Source organism: Tripterygium wilfordii, chromosome 23 (genome assembly GCF_013401445.1).
Source record: "Tripterygium wilfordii isolate XIE 37 chromosome 23, ASM1340144v1, whole genome shotgun sequence".
NCBI classification, from domain to species: domain Eukaryota; kingdom Viridiplantae; phylum Streptophyta; class Magnoliopsida; order Celastrales; family Celastraceae; genus Tripterygium; species Tripterygium wilfordii.
The window spans coordinates 4394864-4414287 of NC_052254.1; the positions used below are offsets into that span (position 1 = coordinate 4394864).

Consider the following 19424-nt stretch of genomic DNA (forward strand, 5'->3'; position numbering starts at 1 on the left):
CTAGAGAATGTCCTTCAATGCCTTTGTGAAATTCACAAGTCTTTAACTCATCATAGCCGTCATATCTCAATGTCAAGTCCAACTCCTCTTTTTGTATAAGTCCCTCCTTTTCCAAAGCACCCAGCACCAAACTCAGAGACATAGTTACCTCCGCAATTTTCCTCCTAAAGTCATCCGAATCCTCAACAGCATTGGTACCTCCATTGCCATGGTCCGGCAGAGGATTAGTGGTTACATCGGGCTTCCTGATCCCATCAAAATTCAACCATCCAGAATTGACCATATTTTGCACAATCCTCTTGAAGGCCAGACAATTTTCAATTGAATGTCCAGGCGACTCTGCGTGATAGGCACATGTCACCTCAGGGTTATACCAAGGGGGGTAAGGTGGATTCTGGGGTTTCCCTCCCGGGATAGGTGCAATAGCTGCATTTGATAATAACTTGTCATAACATTGGGCATAAGTCATCGGTATCGAAGCGAACTGCTCTATCTGCCTTTGGGGCTTGGGATTATTTTCAAAGTTTCGATAATTTTGGCGGGGTGGTTGGTACGCTTGCTGAGGTGGTTGGTAATTTTGGTGAGGTGGCCGGTAAGCTTGTTGAGGTGATTGGTAAGTCTGTTGTGGTGGTCGATAAGAATACTGAGGTGGCAGGTAGGAATTTGAGTTTGGGTAGTGGTTATATGGACTAGACAGCCTAGGAGCATTGCTTCGCGGCCTGTAATCAGAAGTGCGAGACCCATAAGTGGGATTGCTGCTATAATTAACGGTATGCACCTCGTTTTCCTTCTTCTTCATCTTCCCTCCCTTCTGATACTCTGGCTTGTCAAGCATCGGGACGCTAATGCTAATATTTCCTCTTTGCATGCATCTCTCAATACGTTCCCCTGCTCGGATCATTTCTCCTAAACCTGCATGCCCCCCTCCAGCAATTTTTGAAGTATAAGGCTCTCGAAGTGCGTCAATGAATGCATTAACCAGATCTTCTTCAGCCAACGGAGGGTGCATCTGGGATGCTAAGTTTCTCCATCTATGGGCCCAATCCCGAAAACTTTCTCCTTCCTTCATGACAGTACACTGAAGATCATAGATGGTAGGGACCTTCTCCATGTTATGCTCATACTTCTTAAGGAATAAGTTAGCCAGATCCTCCCAGGTCTCAACAGAAGACGGATCTAAGCTTGTAAACCACCGAGTTGCACTCCCCGTCAAACTTTCCTGGAAAAAGTGAATCAATATCTTCTCATCATGAACATATGGCTGCATCCTCCGACAATACATGGTCAGATGATCTAGAGGAATTCCAGTACCATCAAAGAGAGTAAAAACCGGAAGCTTGAAATCAGGAGGAATGATCAAATCCTTCACCAGACATAACTTATAGGGACTTAAAGCGCCAACAGGCCCAAATCCTTCCATTGAATTCATCCATTTTTCCATCTTTTTGTATTGCTCCATAGTAAGACCTCTTCCTTGCTCCCCTTTAGCCTCTACGGGCATGACATATGTTTTCTGCTGGCAATCCGGTGATGGAAATCCACCATCCCGGGCTGGCCCAACTACCGGCGCACTTCCTGAGAAGTTCATTGCCGCGTTGTCATAAAGCTGAAGCATGGGCTCTCCTTTCTGTGTTGAACTTTCTGCAACTGCTTTTCTTTTCATAAGCTGCGACATCTGAGTAATCAACATAGCCATTTGTTCTTTCAGATCTGTAATTTCCTGGCTCTGCTTCTGGATCAGCTCTTTCTGCTGTTCGTTCTCCATTGTTCTAGCAATTCGCAACTGTAATCTGGTGCGATAAGGATGACGGTGATATGAATGAATTGGTGCTTTTTCTTTTTTATGTGCCACCTTCATGATGAAAGAAACATTTATTAGTTAATCAGATCTGTTAACTATGCATATGCATGATTGTGAGTTTATGTGCTTCCTAGTGCGTATGAAAGTATATATGGACATGTATAGGTGATTAATGAGTGTGCAAGTATATGTGGTCAAGTATGGATAATAAACAAGTGTACAAGTATATATGAACAGGTATGGATGATTAGCAGATGTACAAGTATATATGAACAGGTATGGATGATTAACAGATGTACAAGTATATATGGACATGTATGAATAATTAGCAAGTGTACAAGTATCATAACCTAGGCTAACGTATACATTGCAAATGTATAAAAGATGTACAAGTGTGTTTTGATGGATATATACATACAGGTATGTATCAAGTACATATAAACATGTAAATGAGGAATAAAGGTACATGGTGTTTAAATGTACAGAAAATAAATAGAGTTAAGGATAGGAGAATCCCCCATTGTTCCTAACAAAATCAGGTTCCTACCAATTTCTGAAGGTCTCGAACCGGATCTAGGGTTATGTAATGTGCATATGGGTGGCATATCTAACTATAACGCGGCTACGCGAGAGGCCACTGGATTAGGTTAGTTCACACCCCATATCTGGAAGTGGAACCCATCCCCCAATATCTTGAAGGGACGTCAATCCAGGAGGATGTCTTTCCTTGCTTACGTGAGGACAAAATCCATCAAAAGCAAAGATCAACCCTCACTAATCACTAGTAGGACCCGGTTTTTATGGGTCATTTGTGTGCATGTGAATAGTGATGTGTGTGTGGGGGAATCATACCATATCCTCAATAAACACTCAAATTTTATCAAACCAAAAACCTGTTATTTTATCTACAATCATGAACAAACACATTAGATTCCTCAAAATGTTGGAAAAAACATGTACAACAAAATAAACAGATCAACCAAATAGGAGAACAACAAGACAACAAGGCCCGACCCCTTTGGTACAACAACCATATTTCCCCAGTGAAGTCGCCAGCTGAAGCAACAGGCTTGAAAAACAATGAAGTCGCCACCAATTGATATTTAGGGATGCAATTGGACATCCATTCTGGTCTGCGAGAAAAATGGGCAAGGGGGTCTATTGAGCATGGGGAAGGTGTTAGGCACTCCACAACTCCCGAAATCGGTTACCTTTAAATGTTTTCCTATTTGGCTCTAATTTGTTTTTGAAAATCCCATTTTGATGGGTCTTATTGGAATGTAAATGAAAAATCCACTTGGAGTGGTTTGGAGAACAAGGTGCACGGGATCATTGGGGCCATTCCCGGCTTGGCCAAGGATTGGAGAAAACACCACTTGGAGTGGGTTTGGGTATTTGAAAAAAAAGGGGTTGCACGGGATCATTGGGGTCATTCCCGGCTTGGCCAAAGGTTGGAGAAAACACCACTTGGAGTGGGTTTGGATATTTGGGAAAAAGGACTCTTGAGGACTTGGTTGATGTACCAAAAGGGCCCACAATCAAGGAATAATGTTCAATTCAAGCCTTACTCACAATTATGTTCTTCATGAGAAAAGAAAGAATCCATTTATGGCTCATTGAATGAGTCAAATATCTTTAAACTCACCGTTGAATCCGTAAATAAATTCTCCTAATCCCTAAAAACATATTTGCTTTCCGAGTCCACGAAATCCAAATGTTTTGGATGAATGCCAATGGAACCCCAATATCTTGAAGGCTCTTTGGTATTTAAACAAAACATAAGGATTCCATAATTTAATCTTGATGTGTTTTATTAATGTGAGACGGCTTGGATTAATCCAATGACTAACGCGTTGCATTTATTTTCATGACATTCAAATAATCCTAGCATACGTCTAAGGCATCATGGCATAATGTAAGAAATCAAAGTCCTAAGCATGCATTCTAATGCAAACATCATTCGCAAAATCAATTCCTAATATCTATATGCTTCTAGCACCCTACAATATTCATGTATGCATTTTTACTATTTTTGCTACACTATTACAAGACTTATTACACTTTACAATTATGTACACAAGACAAATATAAAATATTATACAACAATTGAGATGTTGCCCACGGGACCCATTGCTCAAATCCGGCCCAAATCCTCTTAAGTTGCCCTCCGGCCCAAGCGGTCACAAGCCCGATCCAAGCCCAACAAACACAAACACAAACACAAGAATGGTCAAATGGGATCCAACGTCATAAAAACTCAAATCAAATTAAGTCCATATACATTATAAATATGCATACATAAACACATATATACAAATATACAAACTAGAATATACACATATACAATCTATATATATATATATATATACACACGCTGTATGTACGCATGCACACACCCACCATATAATACACACACATGTTCACAATATATATATATGCAATACTGTATACATATATATATTCATACACCGTATATACATATACAAACACATATGAACACATATATACAAGCACATATAAACTGGTATATATACAAACACATACACATATAATACACACACATGTTCACAATATATATATATGCAATACTGTATACATATATATATTCATACACCGTATATACATATACAAACACATATGAACACATATATACAAGCACATATAAACTGGTATATATACAAACACATACATATAGATATCAAAAACCCAGCATATATATACATATACACACACACACACACACATATATATATATATAAACTCGTATATATACACAATGCATCACAACATCCAAAGAACATATGTTACAGCCGGACCAACATAAGTGAGTAAAAACCTTATTTCAATAGTGAGCAAACAAGGACATAAACCTTCAACAATCAAATCCAAAGAAAAAAAGCCAGATCCAAGGAATCAGAAATAAAGAGATGCGAAGTAGAACTACAGGAACATAAATAGTGAAATGGAACAAGAAGTGTCAAATATGAGTGGATCTATTACCTTCTCGGAAGAACAAAACCGAAAAGAATGAAACTCCTTCTTCTCCTCCTTTCCTTTTCTTTCCTTTGGGCTCTCCTCTTTTCCTTTGGCCTCCCCTCTTTTCTTCTTTTTTTTCTCCCTACTTCTCTGCCCCGCACGCCTCTCCTCTCCTTCTCCTTTTTCTCTTCTTTTCTTTGGCCTTCCTCCTTTCCCTCTCTTGGCCTTTTTTCCCCCCTTTCCTTGCGACTTCCCCCTCTCTTTATTCTTTTCTTTCCTTAAATTTTGCCACTTCTTCTCCCTCCCACTTTTTTTGTCTCTCTTTTTTCCCTTAAATTTTGCCACTTCTTTTCCCTCCCACTCTCTCTTGTCTTCCACTTCACCATCTCCTCTTCATTCTTTTTTGTTTTTTTTTTCTTTCTCTCTTTTTTTTTACTCCATTTCGGCTACTCCATTTTTGTTTTTTTGTTTTTTGTTTTTTTGTTTTTTTTTTATATATATTTTATATTTTTGTATTTTTGGCCGGACGAAAATCGGTTACTACAATAGAAAAGATATGGTCGGGTTTAAGTGACAAGGTCTATAACTTTACCAAATGTAGAGGTCATAAATTTTACTCCCAACAAATGCATCCTCAGCCGTATATTCTCGCAGGCTATCACGAAAACGGTGAATAAGTATTAGCAGTAAACCAGTCAAGCCCGTTGCCAGAGTATCTACGGGCTCCTATAGAAGCATGTGAGCCCAGAGAACCCAAAAGGGCAAGTCCCTTGTCTCTCTTGCTCTAGTTTTCCTTACTGTACATACTTCGATACTGTATTCTTTTTCTGACAATGATTTTCAATGGCATTTGTGATGGAAAGTGATTGTTGTGATTAAATTTGGTTTCTTGTGGTTCGGGTATTTGGGTTCAGTTTTAATTAAGTTAAAAGTCTTAAAATCTAGTGGAATTAGCAAAGCATACCAACTGTTTGTTAAAATGCCTCGACCAATCTTCATTTAGTTTGTACCGGAGTTTGCTATCATAAGTTTGCCAATAAATTCCAAAAAAACTCTTTGGTTTTTCTAGAACTATAATAAAATTGTTTGTTTGTTAATGATATGCCGAATTCTAATTCAATGCTTTCTTTTTTTTTTGAAATATCATTGAGAAATTTGTTTTTCTTTGAAATCAAACTTTGGGCACAATATGTCCAACCCAATCGATTATGAATCGAACCATCACTCGTTGGTTCTAATTCAATGCTTTGATTGTTGAAATTGTAGGGTAAAAAAAAATGTGAAGTCCAATGACTATTATTATCTCCCTGCAAAATGGGTCAATTGACAGATCCATGAAACTAGGCTTGAAGAACTGGAGCTATTAGGCTGGCGACCACAGATATTGGACATTTGGCTTTTGTAACAGAATAAACTGCCACACAAGAGAACCCTTTTTTTTTTCTTTTTTTCTCTTCCTTTCTTCTGCTTCAACTCCTCAATCGCCCAAAAAAACCAAGCACCGCTAGAAAAGAGAGCACAAACAGAAGAAACTAGTTCAAGAACAATATTATACAGTTCAGAAGATCAATGGCAGGGCCAGATCAAGCAGCACGGCAGTCGACAGAGGTCCTAAACCAGCGTTCAAAATTGCCATTTTGTCCGGTTAGAATGGCGATTGGTGGTGCTGCTATTGTTGCCACACTTGGTTACTTTGTGTTGTTCACCAAGAAAAAGCCTGAAGCCTCTGCATTAGATGTTGCCAAAGTCGCAAGTGGGACTGCTCATCCTGATCATACCACTCACCCTCGCAAGTAACTGTCTCATCAAATGGTATTCTTAGCAACCACATTATAATTGTTGATCTTTTTTCTCTCTTTCTTTTCCATATTGTAACCAGGATTTCAATAATAATGTAGACCGAATAAAGTGTTTGTACAGCTACAAGCATTGCCAAATCTTCTCTGTTATTACCGCCATCGGGCGATGATGTTGAAATTGTAGCATCATCAACATAACATAACAAACTTCTGAGGGTAATGCAGGTGGTTCCGTTTTCTGATCGTCATCTCTTTCAATAGAGAAAGAAGGCTTTTCTGGTATTGCCAATGGTGTGATTCCATTTTGGAGCATTGAAGAAACTTCTTAACATCCATTTAGACGACGAACCTGAATCGTCCAACGAAGAAGCCACAAAGTCCTCGCCTCCGTTTGTTTATCCATGGCTCATATGCCTACGTATTCATATCAATAAACATTGGCTAAGTACTTCAAATGTGAAATTAGATCAAGCAATTGTGCTAATTAAGGTTGCTGAAGAAACCTAAATATTCTGGTAAAACGTAAAACTCTCGTGCACAAGGCTTCCGTAGTGGGGCGGGTCGGAGACAAGCTTGATGTATGCACACTCACTCCCAAGGCTTCCGTAGTGGGGCGGGTTGGAGACAAGCATGATGTGTGCACACCTTACTCCCAATAATATGTGGAGAGTGTTTTCAGGTATTGAACTTGTGATTTCTAGGTTGTACCTCTTCAACTCTACTACTAAACCATAATATGTGGAGAGATTGTTCTTGGAATTGAACTTGTAACCTTTAGGTTGCACCCCTGCAACCCTACCATTAGGTCACATGTTCGCCTGTTAATACACAAACTTAGCCATGATGTGCTTCTGCTTAACTATTCTACTAATTGACCAATTTGGTTAACAAAATCGATTAGCTTGAAAGATTACAAAGTTTGAACTGAGAGCATCCACAATGGTGCTATATTTAACATTGTTAACAATACTTTTTGGATAAATATAGTGCTATACTCTCACAATGGATATAATGGAGTGTATTTCAAGTACTTGAAATGTTACTTTTTTGATAAATATAGCGCTACATGCACACAATGGGTGAAAAATGACACTTGAAAATTTAGTTGTGGAAAAATGATACTTGAGAGTTGGAGTATATATATAGTTGATGAATAGTGAAGAGAGATGATGAAAAGAAATAGAGAGAAGATGAAAAAGAAGAGAGAGATGATGAAAAGGAAGAGAGAGAAAATAGAGAAAATGAATATAGAGTGTTGGAATTTATGGAGTGTTGATGAATAATGTTTATTATGGGACCCACTCATCCAATTAAATTGTGCCACATTGGAGAGAGGAGAAGAGAAAGAATGATTTTGAAGTGCTGTATTATATTATACTACTGTGGATGCTCTCACCCAGCTAAATCAGAATGCTCACCTGATGATGCATTTTAGAGGCCACTGACATGTACAGTTATCTTCTACACTTTTTTTAGGTCAGTAAGTTATCTTCTACACATTCAAAGAAGAATCTCCTTTTAAGCTTTCAAAAACTTTACGAGCAATTGTTAATCCTGCAAAGTTGCAAATAGAACTACGTGAATTAAAAGCTACACCCTAAATTGAAATGCAATTTCAAGCCAGAAGGACAAACAGCCGCTGAAAATAACTACTTCACAAGTTAATTAGAGCTATATATGTTATAAATGGTGATATCTTTTGAAGTGAATTCTCCCCATAGTGATTGAACAAATTATGATGGTTCACAGAACAATAGGTTGCTGATTATTTCAGCTAGCCCCTTGTCATGTCTCTTGCAAATTGCAATCCTTTCCAAACTTCCAATTTGCAAATTAAAGTTAGCAGTGTATATTGAACCACCTATATTTAGACCGTGTACCACCTATATATATATATATATATATATATTTAGACCTTGAACAACCTACATTTGACACCTTATTGCATATGTATAGACCTTGAACCACCTACATGACTCACATTAAACTGATGGTTACGGAAAGTTGGTAAACTGGGTGGAGCAGCTCAACATCTTATTAATCTTACATTAATATGTGCTTAATTTTCAAACCTCTGGCTCGTAAAACTTCTTATCATCGTCATCAATTCTAAATCCCAATTAGTTTATGGTTGGATACAATAGTCTATAAGAGAAATCAGTTGGAAACTTGGAATCCAATGTGTGAATTCACCTTCGCTCTTTGTTTCTGTCTAAAGGACGCTACTAATCCTACGGTGTCAATGTTCTTTCTTATCCATTCCAACCATGTCTTTTTTGGTCTCCATCTTCTTCCTTTCAATAACATTAAGTATTTCTTTACTTAATAATGGCAAGTTTGGTTCTAAATATTGTGATTTCTTTGAGAGTCAATAGATAGTAATTATAACTAAATTTACCTTAGCTTATAGATAGAAGTACATAACTTATGTATTCAGACTTGGCCAGCCATGACAGTGAACGGAGATGGAATATATAACTTGATCATTCACTAAAACTGCTTAGTCAACTTTCTATTAATGTATTTGTGTCTTTTGGTGTATCTTGTGACACTATATGCAACTTCTTTGCATTGCAATTATTCCTTGACCATTCACTAAAACTGGTTAGTCAACTTTCTTTTCTTTTTTTTCTTTTGCCTTTTGGATTATCTTGTGACACTATATGCAATTTCTGTGCATTGCATTGCTCTTATTTGGAATAATTTGAATTAGAACCAATGGGAGGGAGAAAAAAAGGTAAGAATTGATTGAACCATTTTGTCGATGCTAAATTTGCACCGAGGTATAAAATGTGTATAAAGTAAAAAGATTCAATAAAATGACAACACAGAATTTACGTGGTTCGGCAATTTACCTGTGTCCACGGAGTCTGATCTTTTATTAGAGTTGAGTGTCGATGATTCCTTATAAATGTGGAATGAAATGTATTTATAGGCTTGGGATTCATCAGTTAATGTGAGTTAATGTGGTTATTAGACACTTTAACCGCTCTGGTAACTTCTCATTGTAACTGTTTCTGCGGTAACCGTTGTACTCGGATAAACTACTTCTGGATAAGGTTCTTTCGTTTGGGAAAACCGTACATACGGAGTGTATTTATTTACTCCACACATTTGTAAAGTTTGAGCATTAGAGAAACTCCATATAAATATACTCAGGCGGTCAGACCCTATATAAAGAAGAAAATTATTCCTTAATATGGCTCTGTAAATTTGTAATTGCTTTCTTGTCTTATTTATTTATTTGAAATAGTACATCTTATTCGGCTTATTCTAATGACATCTATATATGTCAGTGCCATTGCTTTCAATATGTTGTGCATAAAACTCTCTTATTCTATGGAGTTGTGTGTATATATATATATATATCTTGCCAGGAACCAGCGTCGCCTATGCCCCCCAAGTAGATGATGCTGCACAGCACACAAGAAGTAAGTAAGAGATCAAAATGCTTCATACATATTAGTATTCCCAGTGGAGAAACAAAATAAATTAATCAGCAGACTAACCTTGTTTGGAAAGGGTCCAATTGTCATCTGCACCAACATGCCATGCAAAGTAACCTAGCAGACTTTTACCTTTAGCATATGAAACCTTGGCAGAAATACTCTGTGTATCATCATAGCCAATCCATGTCGTCCCGGAGTAGCAATAGTTTGATACAACAGTCGCATTATAGACAGTTGTTGCCCTGTTTTGGCTAATGAAGGTTTTTATCTGCCCATAACCTATTGAACCATCACCTGGCAGAGCTGATCCGTTTGCTGGTGCAAAGAGGCCGTGGTTATTGGCATTCAAAAGCCGCCATGCCCAGCCGTAAAAGGGGAATCCAAGCACTATTTTAGTGGAAGGCACACCAGCCTGAATCCAAGATGTGATTCCATAATCTCCACTGACTTGAGTTCCAGGGTTGTACAATGCAGCAGGGGGACCTGTTGAAGTTGGGGACCAACCTGGACCATAAAAGTCATAGGCCATCACGTTGATCCAATCCAAACTGTTTGATATAGCTTGGATGGGGTAATTTATGGTGTAATAGTCTTTATTGCGAAAAACAGCAGCAGAGAGAAACAGGCGAGGCTTGCCAGAGGCGGTGGACTCACTTGCCACAGCGGCTCTCCATTCATTGAGAAACAAACCGAGGTTGGACATCTTTGCTGTTGTGTCAGGGTACTCCCAATCGAGGTCAAGGCCATGAAAGCCATAAGACCTTGCTAAACTTATAGAAGAGTCGATGAATGATTTCCGCGAGCTAGATTGGCTAACCATTGAAGCAAAATCATTTGGATTTGAGCTTCCACCACCAATCGATAAAAGGGTTTTGACTGAAGGGTTTTTTTGTTGCACAGTTTGTGTGAAGGTAGAGAAACTTGCTTGGTTTGCAGAAGAAACAACGACTCGATTGGTTTGGGGATCAAGATCAGCGAATGCACAGAACAGGTGAGTAAAGAGGGTGGAGTCTATGCTCGAAACTGGGAATTCGCTGTTAGCAGACCAATAGGCAGCTTTAACGACATTCTGCCCGGCAGAGAGACGGATTTGCAGAAGAAAAAGGAGGGTGGAGATGAAGAAGAGATGGATTTTGGATTCAGAAACCATTTTGAGATGAGGAATAGAGATTCTATATCTTGCTTGATATATAAGTATATAACAGGCTTTCTTGATGTGTATATATATATAGATATATAGATATATCCATTTCTTAAGTTTGGATAATTACTTAATGCATTTGGACAAGTAGCCTTGCTGACTTTAAAGCTGAAAGACTTTTGTGAGGTTGCATTACTTGATGAGTTTGCCCTCTCTCTCTCTTTACTCAATGAAATTTATTAAAGCCTATATATAGATATATAGATATATCCATATCTTAAGTTTGGATAATTACTTAATGCATTTGGACAAGTAGCCCTGCTGACTTTAAATCTGAAAGACTTTTGTGAGGTTGCATTACTTGATGAGCTTGCCATCTCTCTCTTTACTCAATGAAATTTATTAAAGCCATTTTTTGATTCTTCAACTATACCGGGTCAAATAGGGAGTTGATGTTTATCAATTTGATAATACGTAGAGCCGGTGGTGTTGTTCAGACTTCAGAGATTGCAAGTTATGTAAAAGGATAAACCATATTGACAAAAATGTTTGCTTGAAAATATCTGTATTCACTTCTTTTTTTTAATCTTTTACTTGTGCGGAAAGTTTGATTTAAACATTATCTAGAAAGCTCTTAGCCTTTTGCCCACCCCCATGGTACATCTCTTACCCATCCTGATAAGCCATTTGGCCAAGGGTTTGTCCTTTATTTTCTTTTAACATATCAAACGATGTCGATCGGAGGCGGACACACCGTGCGCTAGTGACCCAACAAAATTTTCATTAACCCTAGCATGGGGTTTAGTGTTTTTTTCGTACTTTTGAAGGTATTATGAATAAATACTCAAAAATAAATTCGGAAACGCTGCTCCCAAACCGCGTTGAACTTTTCTTATCCTGACATAAAATACTATATCCTCCCCTAATTGTGCTATTTTTGTTCTTTTATTACATGATAAAGCAAATATATAGTAAAATAGTTTTAAAAAATTCAAAAAAAAATTGAAGGATATTTGAATAAGAAAAAAATATTGAAAATGTGAAATTCATTTAATCAAATTTCTAGAAAATGAAATTCATTTTACCAAATTTCTGGAAAATTAGACAATCTGGGGATTATTATTATTATTATTAAGCTCAATTTCCGGTGAATTAGCAAGCAAGCGCGAGGGAGACTATGTTAAGCGCGTTGTTACACGCGCCCTCTATTTGCTCTCTCTCCGGCTCTCACTTGTCTTCGTTGACCCAGACTCGTAGAACTGGTTCTTCCATGCCGTCCTCGGTTCGAATCGCAGTTGTGGGCGACGTCGTAAGTTTCTCTCTCCAAAACTATGTTTGTGTTGTAGGAACCCTAGTTCTGGTTCGAATTCGGTGCCCTTCTACTTGATTATTCTAGGGTTTGGTTTGAATGTAAGTCTCGTTTGCTTGTAGTGGAGAGTTTGTCTGATATTAAGTAAATTTTTTTTCCATTTCGTTCTGGTTTTGTTTGTGTAGCATGACGATTGGAATCTACAAGAAGACACAAAGGCACTTCGACTATTGCAGGTAAATTTCTTCCTTCTAATTGAATATGGCATGATTATCTGAGTTCTCTATGTTCTAGCATTCTGCCAACAATGATAAGCACATTATTCAAGATTCCTAGGGAGAAAGTAAAACTTGTTTACTTTAGGGTATCTACAGTTTGAGTTTTGAAGCTAAAAATTATCTTTTTTCTATGTACTTTCGATGGAGATTATGAAAAGAACTATCTACTGGTTGTGTAAGGTATTTTCTAAATACTGAATGTGACTCAGGAGTCATACTTGTTACATATGCCAATAGGATGAGGAAATGACCCAATTTTTTGCAGATTTGAACAAATATGCCAATAGGTTGAGGTTCAATACTTCCGTGGAATGACTTATTTTAGCAATATAGTTGTTTACTTGTTACATAAGTTTCAAATTTGGAAGTTTTGAACCATGTTTCAAATTTTTAATTCATACTTGGTCAAGTTTAGGCCCAATGCAAGTTAGGGCTGCTTTGGAGGAACCCAAATACCCGATTCATCTGGATCTGCCATATTATGGGAGGAAGTCTTATAAAATGCTAGCCTGGCTGATAGGCGTAATTTTATAGGAACAAATTGAGTATTTATTGAATGCTTTAAGTAAAAGAAAATTGAAATTCTTGGGGCATTTTGCCCCCTTTCGCCAGGCTAAACACTTCTGCTTTAGTGTAGTCATGCTATTACTCTCATGAGTCATAAACCTCGTTCAGTTCTGAAGTACGGGAAATAGAAAACAGTTGCGCTAGAAAGACCCTTGCTTGTATGTTGTCTTTGTCTTTGTTTTCATTTTTTTCCCCCTAAACCCTCATTCTACTGTGCATTGTTTTATATTGACCAACTGTTGTGTCCAATTTTCTTTTGATTTAATGTACTTTTTTCTTTCTTTTATGTATATTTTAGTGTCATCTTAATATGTCGTTTCTATAAAATTGCAGCCAGATCTGGTGCTGTTTACAGGCAGGTTTTTTCTCCCTTTCTGATTCTCTTGGTGCCACAATTCTTGTATTTTTCCACGTAACTGGCGAAAATCGGTACACCGTGCACCTCTTTACAGCCTGGATCTTCTAGAAGCACTGGACGTGTTAGTCTGTATGAAAGATACTAAGGGTTGGTTTGGAATTGCTTATTTAACCTGCTTTTTTCTTTTTAAGAAAAACACTACAAGAGAAGGAAAAAAAACAGAAAAATTAAGCAGAAGCTTGGGAAATTAAGAACTGCTAAATTAACCCCAAATAAATTTTGGAATTGGAGATGAATAGCGCCTTGGTGTCATGTTGTTCATATGTTCTGCATAAGTGTTTTGTATCCTCTAGCAGTTTTCCTTGCTATCTCCTAAATCCTAATATGATCTTTTTGGCTTTTCATCACACCTCCTTGCCTGGGGCTTTCTTCAGGTGATTTTGGTAATGAAAATGTTGAACTGGTTAAAAGTGTTGCAGAAGTTGAATTCGCTAAAGCAGTTATTTTGGGAAACCATGACTCATGGAGAACTCATCAGTTCTCTGGAAAGTAAGCTCAGAGTTTTTGGAATGATTAAACATTGTTGAGATGTATGAATTGAGTAACATGCTCCTGGAGACAAGTCCTAATTTCTATGTCCTTATTATCATGTTCCTTTGTTTGAACATTAGGAAGAAGGATGGTGTTCAGCTTCAGCTGGAATGGTGAGCTTATATATTTTTTCAAATATTTGTATCTCTTTCTTATATATTGTTATAGTTACTTTATACATAGTTGTTCTGACATCATAGTATGTGCTTACATTCTCATATTTGTTGAAATATATTACTCCGCATTATGTTAGGTTATGTTTTGGAAATTGCAATGTCGGCAGTACATGCCGAATTCATGTGTTTCCTGTTTTCAGTCATTCTTTACCTGGGGTGTGTCGCAGCACCCTTTCGAAAAGATATGAGTGACATTTCCTTGGATAACATGGGATTAAGTCTAAATGGGGCCTACCTTATGGATTTACATGGGGAAAAAATAAGAATAAGTTATGGTGTCATCCTATTTGAAAGAGTAGGATATTTCATATTAGCGATTATATATATAGAATTTGCAAACTAGACTTTCTGATGGAGAATATGACAGATATGTTTTTCTTCAATCAGTCTTGGAGAGGAGCACGTAGCTTATCGACGTTTGGACTTCCCCATGTTTAAGCTCAGCATTGTAGGAGGACGACCTTTTTCGTGTGGTGGTGAGAAGATGTTTCGGATTAAACTCTTGTCTGCGAGGTTTGTATTACAGGAAGCACATTTCTAGCCAAAATATTCGTTCTTTTTTACCTATGTTGCGCAATCTTGTTTTGGCCCAAGAAGTATTTCAAACCCAGCACTTAGCATGCCCTATGTAAATTGATAAGAAACTCTAATCCCCTAAAATAAGAGGAATATGCCAAATTCGAAAGGCATGACTCTTGGATATGCTTTACACCTAATATCTGCAGTCTAAGCAATGTTGCTTTTGACCACTTATGCTTACTTTATTTTCCACTTTCTTTTAGTAGTAACAAGAAATCCTAAGAAATGACTCCGTGTCTCGATGCTGTTTTTATTGGCAATTGTGTCACAAGATTTGGCTTCTTTAATAGGCATTTTTAATCCAACCCTTGGCCTGTGTATTCTATTTGCATCACTTTGTGCCGTTCTTGATCTAATTAGCAATCATTGATATTAGTTATGAGTTTTTCTCCACTACCAATGTCAAAGTTTTTCCCCTGTTGACGGTAACAAAGTGGATTGCCAATATGGCATGTGAAATTGTAAACCATGTCTCTTGTTATCTTGTCATCGTGGCTTTTACTACAACTTGCCAATTGGAATATCTTTTTAGATATGGAGTCAAAGACATTGAAGAGAGTGCCAAGAGAATCTGTAGAGCTGCCATGGGGGCGCCAGAAGATCATTTGGTTATATTTCTTGCACACAATGGGCCAACAGGTGTATCAACAGGCTTTGGTTAAGCTGTTAAAAATCAGGTGTACTCAATGAAATAGATGGGTCTTCGTTTCTGCAGGTCTTGGCTCTGAGTTGAACGACATTTGCGGAAAAGATTGGGTGTATGGAGGGGGCGACCATGGTGATCCAGGTAATTCAAGAGCTTTTTGTGCTCCTTGTGGGTACAATATCTCTACTTTGTCTGATCAACTCATTACATGTAGTCTTCCGAGCTTTATCTGGTAACCTAAATAACTAAGGATAAGGAAATAGACGTCCTATGACTTTGCAGATGATCTTGCCTTTGTCGAGACGGAATAATATTTCAACCCTGTATGTTTACTAGAGCATCTTCTGGTGCAGATTTAGCACAAGCCCTGTCCCACTTGAAGCAGACTGCTAAATTTCGTATCCCCCTTGTGGTGTTTGGTCACATGCATAAAGAGCTAGCTTATGGAAATGGTCTTCGAAAGATGATTGTGGTTGGTGCCGACAAGACCATATACCTGAATGGGGCCATTGTTCCTAGAGTTAAGCAATTAACTGAGGAACAAGGAACGTCCAACAGAAGTTCTGTGCATAATGCAGCCTCACAATTGACACCAGAGTCCAGAGGAACAATCCGCGCATTCACTGTTGTCGAGATTCTGGAAGCAAGAGTAAACAAAATCGCGGAAACTTGGGTTTCAGTTATTGGAGATAGTACTACGATAAAAGAGGAGCATGTATTATTTAAATCTGGTGATTAGCTTTCTTCATGATTGGAGTTTGGTTGTAACTAATGTATTATGCTTTTTGCTTCTTCCCTTCGGAGGGAATGTATGATTTAGGCCTGAACTTTTACGACACAAACTGTGAAGTGTGAGCCATCATCTCTGCAAATTTCATGGCTTTTTGGTATCATTTTAGAGGATAAAGCTTGTTGTGAAGCACTTTGATCCAAGTTGAAATTATACATTCCAAGAACTACTCTCTTTTCTTTCTTGGGTTACATGCTTCCAATTCCTATTGCATGTTAGGAGTTGCAATTAGGGGTGGCAAAAAAAAAAAAAAAAATTTCGAGTCGGATAATAATACGTGTTTACGAAATATTTACATGTTCGAATCCTAACTCGGATTGGATTTCGAACATACTTAATTGACCAAACCTGAATTGACTTAAATTCATACAAGTTAACCAGACAATAATCTAATCTGGGTTAGAGTCCAGATAAGTAAAGTTGTCAAGATTTTTGCGTTTGGACTCGAACCCGGTTTTAAACCTGACAAAATTTTTTTGTTTAAATCCGGATTTCGAACATATCACTTAGATTCAAATTTGATTTATTCAGGGTTGAACAAATGCGATGCGAGATAATTCAGATCAGACAGAATTTTATCACTCCTAATTGGAATAGATGCCAACAGTCTTTTAATGGTGAAGGAGTTGGACCAAGCTTTTGATGATTTGGCATCTTTAAATAAGTCTGCTTTCAGTTTGACCAAGCTTTTGATGATTTGGCTCTCACTTTCTCCAATACATTGAAGCTTTTTCATCTTAACTAATCAATTATGGAATCCCATTTCTAATGCTTTTAAAAGGTGGATTTCATTTTCACATGAAAGTGACGCTGCTGTTGCATCCCCCATTGATTTCTTCAATAATGTGTTCCGGGAAACAACTTTTACTTCTTTCTAGTCCTCTCAACTCATAAAACCAATGAACGCTTTCTTTAAGACCTTGCTTTGCATTGCATTTTCCTTTTTGGAGGGCACGAACATCCAAGCATTCTATGGGCTTTTTGACCAAGTCCATATCCTTAGAGCAAATGCAATAATAGTGTGCATTTGCTAGGCGAACAAAAATATATAGGATTTTGTGTTTTGTTAATGTTATTGTATTAGAAGACGTGTTTTGTTGATGTGAATGTATTGGGAGATGTGTTTTATTAATGTGAATGTATTGAGATTTTGTGTTTTGGTATAGTTTTATTGTGGACAACATGGAGGCATTATTGACCTCCATGTTGTATGTGAATGAATAATATATAGGAATTTGTGTTTTACTGAGGTGGTTGTATTGGGAGACGTGTTTTGCTGATTTGGAGACTTGTTTGACTTGACTTTTTTGTGTAAAAGAGGTGAGACTCAATATTGATTTTTGTTGGGTCATTGAAAATAACCCTTGTGATTGCTCTAAAGACTCAAGTCTAACCTCATTTGTTGAAAAATGAAAAGTATAATTAAATTAAAGCATCATAGGCCCTTTAAATTATTGCATAAGGGTACACTTTGACTCCCACTAAGGTCTTAACGTGCTCGTCATGGACAACTTGTGAGCATGGTATTATTCCATATCCATTCCATCCAAGCTCATTGTTTTTCCTTCAAAAGATAAGGTCATAGTCTTACCATATATAGTAGTGAGTCGTTCTTCACATTTTCAATGTGAGACGTTGAGATCTTAAAATCAAACATGAAAATCAATGTCATTTTTTTCATAGCCAAGAAATTAGAGGAGTCTAACATATCATGCGGACAATTGAGTGAACGCAAACCTCATGCCCTTCGAACACCTAAGTGAATGTAAACCTCAAGTTGACAAGCACGCAAGTACAAAAGTTTTCCAACCAACAAGGTAAGTCTGGAGGCGAGACCCAATGCGTTAGGACCTACTAGTAGACCGAAACCCACTAGTAAACCTCCACGCGCAAGTCAAAGCCCATGAGTAGGAGGCGGATTCAGAATTTGAATTCATTGGGGCACAACTAAGCAACAGGGTCGAGGTAGTGCCTCGGATTTTTTTTGGAGTTATTTATATGACATAAAAGAAATCATTAGTAATAGTTTAAAACAATAAAGATACACCAAACAAAAGATATATGCTTCTCATAGAAAGATCAAATATCACAAAGCCCCTTCAACTTATTAAATGTGTCATTGTTCATACATCGACATTAATATGTTTCTCTAGTTGATACTCAAAGAGTCATGCACATTTCTTCGATGGTAGATATTGTCCATCAAAAATTTACTGATAACTAGATTCGAACCCTGAACAAACACTCGAATGGAGCACCTAACCAGGCCGAACACCAACCGTAGTGGTTGAAAAATCAATGTCATTGTTTGATACGCATCTTCATCGACCAATATTTTGGCCTTTTCTTTTCTTCTTTTTTTGGCAGTCAAATTTTCTTCATCCATAAAACACACATAGACCAGTCAATCGATGGTTATTCAATCGCCAACCCAATTGTCACACCTAATAGGGCATTGTCACTATATATGTCATATTATATATATGAAACATGTGAATGTCCACGGCCATCTAATCAATGGTATGACATAATTAATACAAATATTTGGGTCATTGTTTTATTTTTTTCTGTTCAAAAACATTTTGCTGAACAAAGCAAATGAGGGAATGTCTGACATTTCTGACCCCAAAATCAACCCTCCCTTCCAAGGATACTTTTTCTCAAAGCACCCTTTGACCAAATCTCAGCCGTCCATCTTCCCTCTTTATTGTTTCTTTTTCTTTATGTATATCAGTCTCTTGATTGTACATCATTAATTAAGAGCACTTTGTTTTGGGATGTGCATGGCTTGTATTTTTTATTGTATGGGATTGGATTAGATTGGATATGTGGGACAAATTAAAATAGGTTTTTTAATTTGAAAGGTCCAAACTACCCCTTCTTTGGGATTTCATCATAATTCCAAACTACCATATGAAATTGAACCTTTTGGTATCATTGAGTTTGAGATACTAGCCATTGAAT

The 19424-nt window shown here is 37.4% G+C and overlaps 2 protein-coding genes and 1 long non-coding RNA gene across 7 annotated transcripts; 1 reads left to right on the forward strand and 2 right to left on the reverse strand.

Moving 5' to 3' along the window:
* Nucleotides 1-6261: 6261 nt before the first annotated feature.
* On the reverse strand, nucleotides 6262-8155 carry LOC119993552. The gene is made up of 2 exons (XR_005466545.1): nucleotides 7995-8155; nucleotides 6262-6990 (listed from the first exon to the last, which is right to left on the reverse strand). It is a non-coding gene; the product is annotated as an uncharacterized LOC119993552 (long non-coding RNA).
* Nucleotides 8156-9776: 1621 nt separating this feature from the next.
* On the reverse strand, nucleotides 9777-11227 carry LOC119993551 (class V chitinase-like). The gene is made up of 2 exons (XM_038840728.1): nucleotides 10086-11227; nucleotides 9777-9989 (listed from the first exon to the last, which is right to left on the reverse strand). Exons 1-2 carry the CDS (start codon nucleotides 11173-11175, stop codon nucleotides 9967-9969), a joined length of 1113 nt encoding a protein of 370 aa, XP_038696656.1. The 5' UTR covers nucleotides 11176-11227; the 3' UTR covers nucleotides 9777-9966.
* A 1088-nt stretch (nucleotides 11228-12315) lies between these two features.
* LOC119993785 lies at nucleotides 12316-16633 on the forward strand. Of its 5 annotated transcripts, none has more exons than XM_038841015.1 (9): nucleotides 12316-12475; nucleotides 12661-12711; nucleotides 13654-13675; nucleotides 14113-14227; nucleotides 14350-14382; nucleotides 14833-14958; nucleotides 15557-15663; nucleotides 15740-15811; nucleotides 16024-16633. In XM_038841015.1, exons 1-9 carry the CDS (start codon nucleotides 12344-12346, stop codon nucleotides 16407-16409), a joined length of 1044 nt encoding a protein of 347 aa, XP_038696943.1. In that variant the 5' UTR covers nucleotides 12316-12343; the 3' UTR covers nucleotides 16410-16633. The 5 variants fall into 5 exon arrangements, with proteins under 5 accessions (XP_038696943.1, XP_038696945.1, XP_038696947.1 ...); XM_038841019.1 differs by having other exon boundaries at nucleotides 12400-12475; nucleotides 13654-13825; nucleotides 14813-14958; XM_038841016.1 differs by having other exon boundaries at nucleotides 12400-12475; nucleotides 13654-13825.
* The last annotated feature ends 2791 nt before the right edge of the window (nucleotides 16634-19424 follow it).